General features: G+C 39.0%; 1 protein-coding gene across 1 annotated transcript; it reads right to left on the bottom strand.

Annotated features, from left to right (window-relative positions):
- Window positions 1–764: 764 nt before the first annotated feature.
- Window positions 765–16550, bottom strand: WBP11 (WW domain binding protein 11). The gene is made up of 12 exons (XM_045873826.3): window positions 16395–16550; window positions 14306–14413; window positions 13830–13861; window positions 12901–12994; window positions 10282–10478; window positions 8873–9006; window positions 8458–8657; window positions 7865–8056; window positions 4785–4886; window positions 4069–4362; window positions 2889–3071; window positions 765–1784 (listed from the first exon to the last, which is right to left on the bottom strand). The coding sequence occupies exons 2-12, from the start codon at window positions 14367–14369 to the stop codon at window positions 1351–1353; spliced, it is 1926 nt and encodes a 641-aa protein (XP_045729782.1). The 5' UTR covers window positions 14370–14413; window positions 16395–16550; the 3' UTR covers window positions 765–1350.
- Between the last annotated feature and the right edge of the window lie 906 nt (window positions 16551–17456).

The raw sequence follows: 17456 nt of genomic DNA, 5'->3' as shown, positions 1-17456 counted from the left end.
AAAATAAAAGCCTTATTGTGTTATTGTATTATCTTTTTAGGATACCACCAATTTTTGATGACATGGGATTCACATGAAAGGTATTGAAGATACAATGGAAAGTAAGAATAGGTATGCCTAGTTTAAACCCAATGCACACATTGTCTCATTGTGCATGTGTGTGTGTACATCTTTGTTCATAAAATATTCATACTTGGGGCCACTGGATAATCCATTAGCTTCAACTCTCATCTATAAAATGGGGAAACTATCTGTGAAAATCATTTCCCAGGATTACTGTCCAGCTGAATTAGTTATTAAAACACTAAAGAAAATGGTATCAATGCAAATTAATAGTACTGAGCATTCTTCATTTTATGTCTTTTAATAATAAAAACTTACACAACTGACAAATTGAACGAAGTAAAAGTAACTTTTTCTGGCTATCTAATAATTTAGACATGGTTTAAAAGCTTTCGCCCATCAATTAGTGTCAGCTTACAGAGCTCTGGAAAAATAAACAATCTTTGAGGAAAAGACTCATGTTCTATGCAATTAATAACCTCTCAATTTCTCCAAAGCCAATATCATAATCCATTAAGGAAAATAATTCTCTTTTCTTTATGCCTTAAAATTTAAAACTTATTTTCAACGATATTCTTAATAAGATTCTCATTGTGTACCAGCAATGGTAGTTCCTTAAAACACAATTTTTAAGTATTTGCTTCTTTTCTGCCCATAACACAGATACCATATTTATATATTATCAGTTAACACAAAGGATATCTTGGTGTAGAACATTTATTTATTTATTCCACGAAACACTCAAAGTTTAGCTCAGTGGGAAGTAATTTTAATCAAAGAATTGTACATTTTCTTCCCACATATCTTGCTTTGTATTAGGAAATGACACTGCGATCCATTTCACTAAAATATTACAAAATATTTACAAGAAAATATTAAAATAACTCAAACACAAAAGGCAAGATGGGGTAAAATAAACCTTTTTTTTTTCAGAAATCTCTACTCCAGTGCCCACCGCACACGAGAATCAAAACAAGTAAGTAACAAAGATTCCCCCCGATCACAAGTTTCCAAAGAATTGGAGAAGGGGAACAAACGGGATGAAAAGGGTGGTCTGAAAGGGAATGGATGTTAGCAGCACTGCTTCAATAACCAATCTATTCTGAATGAAATAATCCTCTCTTATATGCAATAAATTCTGAACAAGGCTAAACTTTAGGATATTCCTTGAACTAAAATTTAAAAATACCCTGACAGCGAAAGTCGCTCTTTCACTAAATGTAGTAAGAGCCTCTTTCCCCACGAACCGCTGATGTGAATAGAAACCTGCCGTGGCATTAAAAGCTGTCACAGAAGCCCTTCCATCTCTTTCATAAAAGCTTCATACACATCATCCTTAGTCTGCACTGAGACAGGAACAGATGGACCAGACTTGGGAGCTGCTTTGGCAAGAGGCACAGCAGAATCATCCTCTGACTTTCTTTGGGGAGCAGCAGTGGCCCCTTTATTCTCCCGACGTACCCTCAATGCAGTGGGCACGAATCGAGTAATCTCTGCCTTGGGATTAGTGATCTGTGGCTTGGCACTGATGGTTGCCGTGGCTTTCTTCTCAATGGTGGCTGCGCTTGTATCATCCGCCTTGGGTCGCTGAATCAAGTTGGGTGGAGCACTTAACACCCCCGGGTTCGGCAAGGGAGCTGGTGGGAAAAGCCCAGGTGGGGCAGGTCCAAGTGGAGGCACCAAAGGTGGGCGCATCATACCGGGACGAGGTGGAGGGATACCTAAACGGAGGAGAAAACAGGCAAATGAAGACTACGAGAATAAATTTTAACTATGAAGGATGTGAAAAACAGAGGCTGACAATTTTTTCAAAATTGGCATTTACAGAAAATACGCTAAAACCAGGCTGCTTATTACTATCTGAAACTCAGGAATATGTTTTGATAGTAAGGAATATTTTATTATGAAATAATATTCACTTTCAGTCTGTACCCCTGTACTTAGGTTTTCTTCCTCTCTGAGTAATGTACTATTTTAAAAGAGAAAGCTGTCAACACCAACTGGTTTCAAATGTGATTTCAGATTTGACAGCCAAAGACTCTATTCTAGTTGTATAATGCAGATGCTATCAAGGCCAAGATTGGGGGTTTGATTCTCATGCATCATTTACTGATTTCCACACCATTCTTCCCCCGAAAAAGGTAACCCAATGGGCAGGAAATGGAATTTTAACCATCAGAGGACATGAATGTAACTGATCACAGTAGGTTACCGCCACTGGGAAAGAATTCATGTCCTTTGATGGTTCAGACATACCATCGTCGTTTACCCAGAATTGCAGATTTAATTTTCTTCAAATGCCACTTTTAAGAACAATTATAAAATGTCAAATTTCATTGAACTTAAGATACTACTGCTTATACAGACTCATAATTACTCCAGATACCACTGAGAGTCCAAGCTGGGGAGTTTAAGAGGAGACCTTCACATTAAACTGGGACAGTGTAATAAACCAGAAATACACCTACCACATGTAATAAGAGCACAAGGAAATCTGCCTTGTAATTTCAAACTTAAAGTTTGTACTCATGCAAATATATGGAACGACTTCACAATTGCCTCCCCCTGTCCCCCCACCAACACCCTACTCAAATGGAGAATTTAATCCAAAGTGGTCTCTGCCTGGGAAAAGTCCCTCACATGACAGGCAGAATCCAGTGCAAATACCCTGTGGAAGAACTCAACTTCAACCTAGGCCAAAAGCAATTAAAAAACATCATTTTAGGATATCCCTTGATTTCAAGATACTGAAATGTGAAAATATGTCTTAGAGCAGATGAAATACATAGTGGTCAAGTTTTTGTACTAGAAATCAAAAGCTTCACCTGGAGGTGCAGGGGGAGGTAGCCTTGGTGGGGGTCCCCGAGGAGGAGGGCCAGGAGGCAGACCTGGAGGTGGACCTGGGGGAGGGCCCGGGGGTCGGCCGGGTGGTGGGCCTGGAGGCAAAAGTCGGGGTAAAGGCCCTCGGAGTCCCGGCATTCCAGGTGGTCTCAGGAATGGAGGAGCTCCTGAAAAGAGAAAAACGACAAATTAATGTAAGAGACATACATACGAAGTCGTAACTATGGTATAAAGGTAACTCAAGTGTGGTCTGACTTAGCATTTTAACTTGAAATCAGGTAACTTCAAAAACCAATCAAAACATAGGTAGAAAAAGAATTCATTCAACAAATATCTGAGCACCAGAGACACGGAACTGGATTTGTTACGGATCATTTCTTTTTATTTGCCAGTACTGACAAAAAGCATAGCTTCTTTTTTTTTTTTAATAGCACAGCTGAGCTGGGCTAGAAACTGTACAAAGAGAAGAATAATTCTTAAATGGGTTCCAAAATAAGCTGAAAATGGAATATAAAGCAGGGTGCTTTAAGGATGCCCCCCTGAAACGCAGGAAGACATAGGCAACGATGACTGAAGATGACATAAAACAGATAATGTGCTTTTGCACCACCAATCAGAAAAAGATGAACTCAATGAAGAAAACCTAACTGGACAACTATAGGATGAAGGACTATAAAATCATAAGTAACCAAGAAGTTCAAATTTCAAATGAACTTCCCATTCTTATATGCCAAAGATTATATTAATACTGATCCCTTTTGTCTCTAAAGACCGACATCCAACAATTCCCAACCAAAGAAGGACGCCTGTTAGTATTTACTGTGCCCCAGTCCCATTAGCTATCAACTTAGAATTGGGTCAACTTGTCATATTTAAAAAACAATACTGAAGAAACCCCCAGATTCATACTCCTCTGCCTGCTAACCTCAAAACTACAGAACCCTAAAAGGAGAAGAGCTTTGGACAAAAAGATGGCTGTCAAAAGTACTATGAATTGCAAACAGTGCTGTAGGAATAAACAAACTGCACGTACCCTTTATCTCTCAGTGACTTCTACTAGGAGAAAACAGAACATCGATACTAATGATGTGTATTTTTGGAAGGACTTCATCCCTCTAATCACAGGGAGACTTATTTATTCACAATGTATCAGAGCTGACTTACCCGGAGGTGGTCCAGGAGGAAGGCCCGTAGGTGGTCCAGGGGGCCGTAAGGGCGGAGCCGGTGGTGGTCCAAGAGGAGGCGGTCCTGGCATGGGAGGTGCTTGGATCTGAGAAGGAGGGACAGACTGCGGGGGGGCCTGCTGCTGTGAAGAAGCAGAAGATGTGCCATCGGAAAGAGATTCCTCTTTATGCTGTTTTTGTGATTGCTTTTCTGCTTCAGAATCATCGGAATCGTCGTCGTCGTCATCCTCTGAAAATTCTTCTACTTCCCGTCCCTCCTCAGGGATTTCCTGACCTAAAAGAAATAGTAAACCAGGTAAATGGAGTCGATTCATTTTCCACAGCCTGCAAAATAGCAATGTCTGAAGACACGTACTCAATTAAGTGCTTTCTTAAAATTAACAACTAAATAGCCTTCAATAAACTACTTGGATGTGGAGGAATCAAACAGTATTCTACTCACCTAAGCTAGCGGAGCACAGTGAAAACAAGCCCAGGCTTTAGAACAAGAAAGACCTGGATTTAACTGCCAATTTAACCACTTACTAGCTGGGTAACTCTGGGCAGCTTGGAATGTCTCCAAACCTTAACTTTTGTAAAACAAGGATTACTTACTTACTTCAGGGTTGTTGAGATACTAAATGGGAAAATGTACATAAAAGAACTGGCCGGAGGAAATACCCGAAAGGTGATTTCACTACTCTTTCCTTGTCTTACCTGCCATTCGAAGCATCATGGCTTGAAGAGGAGTCAGCTCCTTCATGTTCTTCTTTTTCTTCCTTGATTTTCCAGGCATATCTGCAAATCTTACACTCAGACCTAAGCGGGTAGAGGGAGAGAATGGGGTGGATTAGGAACAAAATTCAGCAAATGCATACTACATAATACTAAAAGCCCAGGTAGGATTGCTGCCCACTATTTGGCAGAAGTTAAGTGCCGGGAAGAGACAGCCATATAAAAGATAGTGTAATAAGTGCCAACTGGTGGGTAAACATATGCTATTGTGATTTAAAAATCTATGAATTTCAAAAATTTAAAGAATACTATTAACATCTTTATGCCAATAAAATTGGAACACCCAGATAATACACAATTCTCTAGAAAAACATAAACCACAAAAATTGGCCACGGAAGTGCTAATACCAGAACATATAAAACTGAAATGGTAGTTTAGAAATCTATTTTTAACCTGGCCCAAATAATTTTATAAGGAAGTTCAGCCAAACATTAAGTTACAGAAATTTCCTGTAAAAGGGCACAGAAAAGATGGAATCCAATCCAGAATTCATGAAGCCAGCACAACCTTGATACCAAAACTAACCTACTGTAAAATACAGCTGACTATTGAACAACATGGGTTTGAACTGAGTGGGTCCACTTACACATGGATTTTTTGTGATACAGCACAGTACTGTACTGTATCTTCTTCATGAATTCTCAACATTTTCTTTTCCCTAGCTTACTTTATTGCAAGAATGTAGTATATAATACATGCAACATACAAAACGTGTGTTAATCGACGGGTTTATGTTAATGGTAAAACTTCCAGTCAACAATAGGCTATTAGTTCAGTCTGGGGGGACTCAAAAGTTATGCACGGATTTTTGATTGTGCAGAAGGTCAGTGCTCCTAACCCCCGTATTGTTCAAGGGCCAATTTTATAACCAAATTGAATCCAACAGTGTTTTAAAAGAAAACTACATCATAAACATGTAGGGTTGGTCCCAGAAATGCAAGATAAGGTTGAACATTAGAAAAGCCATGAACAGAATTCATTACAATAAACAATTTAAAGAAAAACTAAAACATCCCAACAGATACTTAAAAATATTTATAATAGGGCACCTGGGTGGCTCAGTTAGTTAAGCGACTGCCTTCGGCTCAGGTCATGATCCTGGAGTCCCTGGATCGAGTCCTGCATCGGGCTCCCTGCTCGGCAGGGAGCCTGCTTCTCCCTCTGACCCTCCCCCCTCTCATGCGCGCTCTCTCTCTCATTCTGTCTCAAATAAATAAATAAAATCTTTAAAAAATATATATATATTTATAATAAAAAACTCTTAGCAAACGAAGACTAGAAATTTTTACCTATTTTAGTTATTTAATTAAATAATTAATTTATTTGAGAGAGAGAGACCGCAAGAGTGGGAACACAAGCAGGAGTGGGAGAGGGAGAAGCAGGCTTCCCGCTGGGCAGGGAGCCGAACGCAGGGCTCCATCCCAGGACCCTGGGATCATGACCTAAGCCGAAGGCAGACGCTTAACGAGGGGACCTTTTCAACCTGATAAATCAGGCTATCCACTAGAAGCTATTAAACATCTTGCTAAATGGTGCAATATTAAAAGCAGTCTTAGTTGGTAAACATTTACAAAGTTCCATGCGGGCAGGGCTTTAGTTTTGTTTACTTTGTAGCGTTTGTCTAGGAAAATTCCTTGCATACAGTAAAAACTCAATGTAAACCTTAGATAAATGTCAAATCATAGTAGGAGAGCCACTTTAAGCACATGTACACTGGTGAGTACACAGAAATAAAACAAGCTGGCAGAAAAAGAGAAAAATGAGGCAAAGGATCACACAATACATTGCAGAGAAAAATGAAGCTGCTGTGGCTCTAAGGACTTTCTACTTTCTAGTACAAGCTTCCACAAAAGTCCTCTATAGTTTTTCATTACCAGCTCTATCCACCCTGTTAAGATAGCTTTTGGTTTGCAACCATGATTCTTTTTTGTTTGTTTGTTTTAAAGATTTTATAATTTTATTTGAGAGAGAGACAGAGAGAGGAAGAGCAGGGGGGAGAGGGAGAAGCAGACTCCCCACCGAGCAGGGAGCCCGACATGGGACTCAATCCCAGGACCCTGGGATCATGACTTGAGCCAAAAGCAGACGGTTAACCGAGCCACCCACGTACCCCTGCAACCATCATTCTTAAGAAATATCAGAACAAAAATTTGTCATCATTATAAATACGAACATCAGTAGTATTACAACCACATAAATACTGTGTTGTAGGCTACAAAAACAACTTCTTTCTTTTTTTTAAAGCTCTTATTTATTTTTGAGGCAGAGAGATAAAAAGCATACATGTATATGCATGAGCAGGGGGAGGGGCAGAGGGAGAGGAAGACTGCGTTGACGGCAGACCCTGACGCAGGGCTTGATCCCACAACCCTGAGATCATGACCTGAGCTAAAATCAAGAGTTGGACGCTTAACCCACTGACCCATCCAGGCACCCCTACAAAAACAGTATTAAAAGAAACTCCAGGACTACTGAGGTGTGACAGATTATACATTTTGTATTGCTCAGTATCTATCATGATGCTTAAAATTTTCTTGATGACTGTCATAACTACTTTTTAAAAATACACATAACTCAGTCTGATTTTATAATAATCAAATGGACATATACATTATGGATGTTTCCATTAGAGCATGATTCCGCTCACAGGTGTAGCTAAATTATAATTATGGTCTGGTTGATGTGAGACACAATGAACACAAAAAATTAAAACGGCTTCAAATGCAAATATTTAAGCAGACTTAACCAAAAAACAACAACGTGAATATGGCTTTCTCAATATAGTTATGTGGTTATTCTTCTTTCTTATCCAGACCCACAAATGTCCACTGAGTACTATGTGTCCAGAACTTTTTAGATTTTTGTGATATAAAAATGAATAAAGCTATGATCCTTCTTTTCAAGGTGCTCACAATTACTTTCACAGATGCATTAATAAATCAGGACCTTCATCTTGTGTGCTACTTATTGATCAAGCCATGGAACTTTCATTTGCACATACCTGACTTTTTTTCTTCATTGTTATCTCTCTCGTTATCATCACGGTGCACAAATTCATCCCCTTCACTTTCTCCATCTGATCTGTCAGTGTCGCTGTCATCACTACTGTCATCATGCTTATCTTGATCCATGTCCTCAGGATACCCGTCATCTTCACTGGTGCTGGAAACATCATCATCATGACCCCGCTGAGCTGAAAAACAAGTATTATGACTGGGCCCTGCACTACGTGGTATACCAAAGCACAGAAAATTGTGCTATCTAACTTAGAATCTAAACTTCATTATGTAAAATGATTCTGTATATGATACGGTTCTTCAATAGTCTGAAAATATTTCCATTTGGTAATAGTTTTAAAACCTTTTCTAAAAAAAAAAAAAGCCTAGTTTAAAACACAATAAACATTTCTGTACTTCCTTACGTATGCTGCTTTTACTTGGGTAAGTTCTATGATTTATCCAACTTGTTAGTATGTACATGTAATCCTCATTTATTTCCCAAGTTCTGAGGACGGTGAACCAGATGTTAAACAGGGCCAACAAAAAAAAGGACAGCGGAAAGGTCACAAGAGCAAAAGGAACAGTCACTCCTTACCAAGCTCCGGGCTATATAACATGTCTTCATCCCGCCTACGAGGGGGAAGATCTAGGGCAAAGCCCACTTTACGGCCATACATTTGCAAGACTTGAGGAGGTGGTGGACCGGGGGGAGGACCAGGAGGTTTTCTGCCAGGGGGCAAACGTGGCACACCATGTCCAAGAAGAGGAAGTATAGAAACTGCCCGTGTTGGAGGTCTGAAAGAAAATTCCACAGTAATCACATTCACAGTAATGAGGTATCTAGCTCCTCTTCTAAAATATTTTCAAGGGATTTCTTATTTCACATTTCATCAGGTGAGGCACCACTTATGTTCACACTGCCTTTTAATTCCCACTGCAATAATTTTGGCACTGGACAGTTAAAAGGTACTTTTAATAAATGTCATTTAGTTAGGCTACCACTTCCTTACCCATAGGCTGAGGTTTTTTTAAGGATGGAGGGTGGCTGGGCACCAGGAAGTGGAATGTCCTGGATCAAGATATTGGATGGAGCATGTGGCATATCCGGCAAGGGAATACTCTCCACTTCCACGTGCTGAGCATTCTGAAACAGAAAAAGTCCTTCAATAGTATCAGAGCAATCCACAAACTCAACACTAAAAATTCAGTTTCTGTGGTTTCATAACCTGGATTTGCTTTCCACCTAAGTATCAGGAAAAAACAATTATCGGTATTTGTCAACATTTCCAAAGTCTGCCAGTGAATGGAAAAAATATCGCCTGTAAAAGAAACAAAACTCAGCTGTTTTTCTCCCATTATTAACTTATCCTTTTGGGTTATGGTCTGAAATTGCTGTTTATAGAAATCCAACTGTTAAAACTATCCAGCACCAAAGCCACCCTATTAAATATTCTGGATGATAAATAGCACTTATCAATTAACTTAGAAATAGTATATATCCAGTGGTAGAGCCTGGGTTTCTAAAATTAGTCTTTGCTGAATTTCTGCCACATACTAGCTGTATGACTAAGCAAGTTCCTTAGTTTCCTTATCTGTAAAATGGGACCTATACTACCTACTCTGCAAAAACGATACAATTTTTTTTTTTTTTTACATTTCTGGACAAAATTCACAATGAAATGTATAAATTCTGAGTTCTGACAAATGCGTATAGTTCACACTTCTCAATCAATCCCTAACACTATCCCAAAGCAAACACTTTTACAAATGCTTTCATCTATAGATTAGTTTTGCCTGTTCTAGAATTTCATACAAATGGAATCCTAACTATGAAAGAAATTCAACATGCTTTGAGATTTATCTGTTAAAATTTTTTTTCTTGGGGCGCCTGGGTGGCTCAGTTGTTAAGCGTCTGCCTTTGGCTCAGGTCATGATCCCAGGGTCCTGGGATCAAGCCCCGCATCAGGCTCCCTGCTCAGCGGGAAGCCTGCTTCTCCCTCTCCCACTCACCCTGCTTGTGTTCCCTCTCTCGCTATGTCTCTGTCAAATAAATAAATAAAATCTTAAAAAAAATTTTTTTTTTCTTAATCCCATGTTATTTTGAATATCAGTAGAGCATTCCTTTTCATTGCTGAGTACATTCAATTTTACAAATATACTAGTTTGTTTATCCATTATCCTATTGATGGACATCTGGGCTATTTCCAGTTTTTGGCTATTATTGTGTTGGCAAATGAATTAATTTCTCTTGTATAAATATGTAGAATTAGATTTGCTGGCTCATGGGGTAGGGATAGTTTAGTCTGACAAGAAATTGCCAAGAGGAAGAAGTTCATCATGACCAGTTCTCCCATTAACAATTTTAAGAGCAAATCTAAATATAACATTTTAGTTTCTCTCTCTAAAGAAACTTGATTACCTTGACCGCATCAAAATATTGGCTTAGTTGAGCCCTCTTCTGTTCGTATTCTACTTCTAGCTTTCTCAGTTCTTTGTATATATCTGGATTCTCTTTCTCATAGAGTCGCAGGATACGTTCAAAAGTTTCACGCAGCTTTTTACGCTTGTCTTTCAGCACCTTCTCATTTAACTGTGGTTGCTGCACTGGGTTAAACTCTGAGAGAAAAGAGCAGATACTGAAATTCAACACAAAAAGTCACTTCATTTAGGTATCAGCTCTATCATTTAATAAAATCTCCTTATATGCTAAAACTTTTAAAAGGGCTTTAGACCAGGTATACTCTTTTAAATTTTATTAAAAAGAAGCGCAATAGATATTTATCGAAACTCCACCCTTTTAAGATAAACCATTAATTTTACTTTCTTAAGAAAGTCTAATGTCACCTAATTAATTTTCATTATCATTGTAATAAAAAAATCAATCTTCACTCCTTTATGCTAACAACTTGTTATCGTGAGGCTTCAGTCAGACACCTGTGTCATTTAATTCTGAGATCTTAGGCACTTGACTTCTCTGATCTTTAGCTTCTTAATCTGGAAAATGTGGACATCAAGTACTTCACAACAAAGCTCTGAGGACTAAATGTTATCACAAATAAGATATCTAGTGGTGTCTAGCTCACCACTTAGTTATTTTTGTAACAGACTGGTTTTCTTTGTCTACCATACAATCCTTTCTCTTTCCACGTATTCAACATGGGGCTTAATTTCAGGTCCTTTGCCCCAAAAGGGATTATTAGCACAAGACCAAACTTGCCTGGTCAATTATTCCTGCCTCCCTCTATTCCCCTCACCAGTGACTGACTCAGAGATCAACTGGCACATGATCCAAATTGAAACCAGATCCTTCTCTGAAACTTTAAATGTCGATGTAAGAGAGTGAAGCTCTTACAGGAGGAAGAAAATAAACCTAAAGCTGTGACCTTGTTTCCCCCCAATTCCACACCCATTTTCCACTTCCAATCCCAAGAGGTTCATCAGCAATGTGCTGAATGAGGCTAACAAGACAGTAGACCAGACAGATGAACAGTCTTAATAATGATACCTGTGTTTTCTAGGAGAGCGTCCCTTTGGGATTTCTAAATTATAGAAGTCAATGTATGTATGTTTTTCTGCCTAAACTAGTTTGTGAATTTTATAAACTGTGTAAGGTTATAAGTTATAATTAGAGCTCTGATGAACAGTGTTCCCTTCTCCCTTTTTCTTTTTTCTTTTAATGGATAACAAGTTTAATTATCTTCTTTCCTAATTCCTTTTAGCCTTGTGATTTATTCAGAAGGTAGTCTGACATCACACACTATTTTTAGTGTGATTAATAAAAATACCGAATGCCTGAGTTTTAATCCCAGCTTGCCATATCCTAACAGCATGACGTTGAGGAAAGTATATAATCTCTCTGTGCCTGAGCTTCCCTACCCACAAAATAGGGGTAATACACCTACCTAAAAGTTGTTGTAACATGTGGAAAAAAAACTGGTGCATTGTAAGACAAGAGCTCAATAAACCCCCATTACTACTATTATCTCCTTAAACCGTATGAATCAATCTGAAGTCATTTACTAGGTCATTTAATGTCTTGATACCCCAGGGATATCAAGTGCCCATAGTAATATTTAAACCAGAGGCAACAAATGGGATCAGTTAGAGCTGAACTGGGAAAGATTTGGGATCATGCAATCTGACCCAGAACTCTTGCCCAGGCTAAATGCATAAGCTGTGCTACCTTATTTAAGAGAGCTATAACCCCACACAACTGGATTTTTTTTTAACCCATTTAATCTATCATTGAGATCCACTGTACCTCTTTCACTTACTATCTGATTTTTGGCAAACCACTTAAACTGAGTACCTTTTGAAAACAAAACTTGCCAAGATCATTTCATTATGCAAAAAAAAAAAAAAAAGGGGCAGAAAAATAAAAAATTCCATGTTCTAAGATTAAAAATGGGTTTTTAATTTGTGGGTTGCAATAAAACTTCCAATGGCAGCATCACACAGACAATTCTCAAGCAACTTAGATGCAAAGAAAGATAACATGCAGTTATTTGTGTGATTCCAGTTATGACAAAAGCAGTGATACTGAAGATGCATATGAAAAAAAGGAGTAAAATTATTTAGAGAAGTGTGAAAAAAGGGAGAAATCCCAATATGATATATAGGATATTCTATAAAATTAGATTTTAAGTATTTCATGATTTCTTCTACCACCTTACTTAGTGGGTCAAGTGTCTTTGATGTTCTCATTGGAAAAAATGGGGAACTGATAAATTCATGGTAGCCTAATACTTAGATTTACATGGTAGTTGCCAAGATTAAAAAAACAGAAAACTCCAGATTTCAGTCTTCTCTCAATAACTAGTTCAAGCTACATAACGGCATTCATCTAACTCTAGAGGAGATCCCCAGTGTGCAATCGCCTCCCACCACTCCATTTTGTCTTTCTGACACTAAAACTAAACTAAATCATGCTTTTCTGTTTTTCTTATGCCAGTGCTGCTTTTTCATTACCTGCCTGCCTGCCTCTGTGTATCACTGTTAGCCCTGCTCTAGTATCTAGCCTTTTAAAATAAATTCTTACCCATTTCATCCAATTTCTCCATGTCCCGGATAATCTGTTTGGGATCCTTCATCTTCAAAACTGCAGCTCGTACCATCATGCGCTGTTTTTTGTTCTTAGAAAAAAAGGAGCACTATGTCAAAAAACTGGACATAACTTGAGTTCTTACTTCAATTTGCATCAAGAATCAATTATACTGAAGTTGAACTTCTCTTTGGTTTCTGATCACTTGTTTCAACTACCATAACCAAAGCTATGTAATTTTTGGCTCTCAAAAAATGTTTCAACTTTAAACAAAAAGATAAACACTATTTAGTATGTGTACTTTCTTAGGCAAATATTGCTTTTAATTTTGTGGTATCTTTAGCAATTACTTAAATTAAGATTTTTTTTTTTAGGCTAAATTGTAAAATTATATATTAAAGAAAAGTTTTGCAGGATTTGATGCTAAACAATGAAACAGGAAAACCCAGTTAAAAAACCATTAAAAATCTGCATTCTTTCAGTGTGTTAAAGAATACTAAAAAGTAAATACGGTCTTATTCTGGGAGAACACTTTGCCACAAACTCAACAGCTACATAATGAGGAAAATGAACCAACAAAGCTATTCAGAATCACATTTATTTCCATTCACTAATTTGGTACCTTTTAACAAAGCAGTATGCTTTAATAGCAAAAAAAAAAAAAATCCTTTCAAAGATATTTATTTAACTCAGTGGGAAAGATAATCAAATATATATTACGATAACCATCATGAGCTTATCTGCAAAGTTATTTCAGTTCAGTTTCCAAGTGCAGCATTTTGACTTAATAAATTTTATTGTTCTAAGAAGCATAAAGTATCTTTTCTGACAAATAACTGTAAATATTGTTTTGAAATCCACTAATCCCATATAATAAGATGTACCAAACATCACTTGTGGCTAACAGGATGCTTCTCAAGTCCTACCTTCTTTAATTCTCTCTTCCGGGCTTCTTTTCCTTTAAGAGAGAGACAGAGAAAATATAAAACTTTCAAATCTTGAACGCTAGCATTTTCTCCATTTTAATACAGACAAAAATTAATGTGGGAGGCTGTCCTGTGCATTGCAGAGTATTCAGCAGCATCTATGGCCTCTACCCACCAGATGCCAATAGCAACCTTTAATTATGCCAACCAAAATCTTGAGAAACTTTTGTTTTAAGCTTCTCAAAACTAATCTGTCCAAAATTACAAATACAGTAAGTTTCAATCCAATTCTACTCTGCAGTCAATCAAATTAAAAATATCGGTATTTTTTTTGCATGTTCAAAGTTTTCATCATGTGCCCACAACAGTGGATAACTTTATACAACTGACTCCTAGCAATGCTGATTTTGTAATTAAGACATAATAGATTCTCTGGTGTTTGGAATTTTTATCACTCCACACTAATGGGCACTTACGGGCTTGGTCTGTGGGGTTCATAAATTTTCCACTCTTGGTGGATGATGTAGATCTCCGTCCCATGTTGACAATTTGTATGATTTACTTGTTCATTAAAACAAAAAAACCTGCAAAGACAAAGAAATAGCTTATTCTTCTGATTTATTTACAGAATTTCTTCCTTTTTATATTATGAAATTTCTTTCTACCAATCTCTTTAAAAGTAACATTCCATTTATTAACTTTTTTATTTTTTAAAGTTTTTTTATTTTATTTGACAGAAAGAGAGAGAGAGTGAGAGAGGGAACATAAGCAGGGGGAGTGGGAGAGGGAGAAGCAGGCTTCCCGCTGAGCAGGGAGCCCAATGTGGGGCTCGATCCCAGGACCCTGGGATCATGACCTGAGCCGAAGGCAGACGCTTAACCAACTGAGCCACCCAGGCGCCCCCATTTATTAACTTTTTTAAATGGATCACGGACTGACTCTGAAATTGAAAAAAAAGAATCCATCAGAAAATGCTTCAACAATATGGGATAAACCATGAATATGAAAAGCCATTAGTCTTTTTTCTTTTCTTTTTTTAAATTTTATTTATTTATTTGACACAGAGAGAGAGAGTGAGAGCAGGAACACACGCAGGGGGAGTGGGAGAGGGAGAAGCAGGCTTCCCGCGGAGCAGGGAGCCCGATGCGGGGCTCGATCCCAGGACCCTGGGATCATGACCTGAGCAGAAGGCAGACGCCTAACGACTGAGCCATCCAGGCGCCCCGCCATTAGTCCTTTTTCTACACCCTCCCTTTGTTTACATGTAGGGTGAAAAGAGGAATAAAAAGGGAATGGGGGTAATTATATGGGTTCAACAACAAATGTCACCCTTGACTCTCTCCATGGTTTTCTTCATATGTATTCTCAACATCTGTAAGATAGTAAAAACTCATTAATTTAAGCCTGTTTAATTCAAATTTAGTTCTAATTCACATATAATTCTTGACTCTGAAGAGCTTAAGACATAACTGAAAGTGCATATATTAAAAATGAAAGTATTACATGCAGGAGTGTCCAAAAACGTCAAGACACACATTTTTCTACCAGTACCTACTTGACTCCTGATTTCTATTTTTTATGGTAACTGAAAGGGATGACTGTATTTGAGAGAAAATGTTTTGCAAGTCAAAATTTTTATTAACCTAAGACACTACTATAGTACTTCTTTCTCTTATTCCAGTCATTTAACTTTTTAATATTTATTCTTCCCAATAATAAAATTGACAAATGTACTTCCTTTTGGAAGTAGACTTCTGAAGGGTGTGAAAGGGAAGATCATGAGGTAAATTTTTCAGTAGCCCACACAATTAATTATACCTTCCCTTCTTCCTTGAAGATTTTTGTCAGGAAAGTTCATTAGTTAATGCCTTGATTTCTGCTAAATGCTTCAGAGCTGTTCCAGTGGCAACTAATTTACCCTGTGCAGGGTTTCCTTCTCAGAAAAACTGGGACTGGGGGAGAAGGGAGGCCGAAATAAACAAAATTAGTATGAACAGGCTCTCCTGTCTTTGATGGCCCGTTCATCTTTTTTGCTGTCCTCTCTCAATTACCCTCGGGCTCCTGTTTTGACCCTCTTCTCCCACAAGTGAAACAAAGAACAGATAGGATTTACAGAGAATGTCTACAGAAGACAACGGAGCCTTAGCGTGCACAAACTACTTTTTGTCTAAAAGCAGAAACGACAGGGAAATCGGGCCACAGAACCGAAGAGGCTGCAGTGGGACGGAGCCCAGATCCACCAAGAGAAGTAACAGCAGCAGCAACTGCCGAAACCATAGCGACGGTTGACCCTGACTCGAGGTACGAGAAGACGTCAAATCCAAAGCAACCCGTCAACGAGCAAAGGCAGGAGGCGGCGCGAACCGCCTCGGATGAACAGCTGCCCAACTGCTGGAAGCCGCACCGCCCCTGGCTCCACGATCCCCCGGTCCGTGACCCGGGAGACCCAAACCGCGAAGAGGAAGAACCGGGCAGAGGGGCCTGGCGTCCCCGAGGCAACCGCGCGGACCCGGGGCAAGGCGGGAAAAGATGAAGAAACGGAGTGGAACAATCCTGCACACTCACACTTCTGCTGGACTCCTGGCACTGCGAGAAGCGGGGAGGGGACGATTCGCGGCGTCTTTTATCTCGTAGGGGCCTTCACCTCTGTATGCCGGTCAGCCACCCAGCCACCGCCATCTTGAAAGCTCGCGCCCCTCCGCCATCCTTACGTCACTTCCTATCCCTAAGGGCCCAAGATCTTAGCGTTTCTTCGCCCTGGCACCATAGAGAGTCACCAAGAACTCCAGGACCAGAGTCTCTTCCGCTCCAAATCAATACCGAATTGGCTGATTCTCTGCTAAGGTCCCGCCCCCACTACGCAGAAACACGTCAATTGACACTTCTTTAGACCAATAGAAATAAAAAGAAAAAAACGAAGCGGGTCGGATAGGTGATTGGCTGATGAGAAGCCGACTTTGCCTCTCGGACCGAGACAGTTTGACTTAATTTCCGGAAGCTGCGTTTATTGGGCTGCACGAGACCGCCGATTCCAGCTAGGGATCTGTTTTGCTGTCTCTGTAGGGTGGAATTGTATTAGTTTTTGGATTTTGTTTTTTCATGATGTAAGCGAGTGCGCTCTCTTTTGATAGTGTCTGTTTTAAAAATGGATCCCTGAATAACATTTGCTACTCCGTTTGTTGCGCTTTCCTGGCGTCCTGTCCGCCTGGGAAGTTCATAGGCACACAGAACATGCGTAGACCTGAGCAAATAAATCAGTGCCCGTGTTAGAGTCCCAGATTGTTCATCTACGGGTAAAGTAATCTACAGTGAGTTTTTTGAGGAGGAAATACGGGGATACATGTGCAGTCAGTCTTAAATTTACGATTGGCGAGGTTGCTTTATATTGGCTGCTCTTCCCTGTTGGTCTTTTGACCAGCTGGAAGTCCTTTATGATGTCACTATACGTATATACGGATTATCACTTAGGTCTAGGCTTCGTCCTTCCTTCTCTTCTGTCCACTCTTTGTCTAAGACTCTTACCCTATCCTTTCCCCTTAAAAGTAAGTTTAAATATTTAAACATTTTATTTTTAAGAGATACCCTTGGTCATTTCGGATCTAAATATTCCTCATTGGAATATACGTT

This window comes from Mirounga angustirostris, unplaced genomic scaffold, assembly GCF_029215605.1.
Source record: "Mirounga angustirostris isolate CCGP_5_RB_7025 unplaced genomic scaffold, mMirAng1.0.hap1 SCAF_5, whole genome shotgun sequence".
Taxonomy (NCBI): domain Eukaryota; kingdom Metazoa; phylum Chordata; class Mammalia; order Carnivora; family Phocidae; genus Mirounga; species Mirounga angustirostris.
Note: the sequence above shows the minus strand (reverse complement) of the source record. Positions and strands in the feature narration are given on the sequence as shown.

Bases quoted from the DNA above. Each gene is read 5' to 3' on its own strand.
- WBP11 (XM_045873826.3), bottom strand. From the start codon at position 14,369: ATGGGACGGAGATCTACATCATCCACCAAGAGTGGAAAATTTATGAAC. The intron at 8,057-8,457 runs GTAAGGAGTGAC...CTTGTTTTTCAG, and splicing joins GTTATATAGCCCGGAGCTTG to CTCAGCGGGGTCATGATGAT. The intron at 3,072-4,068 runs GTAAGTCAGCTC...TTCTCTTTTCAG, and splicing joins TCCTCCTGGACCACCTCCGG to GAGCTCCTCCATTCCTGAGA.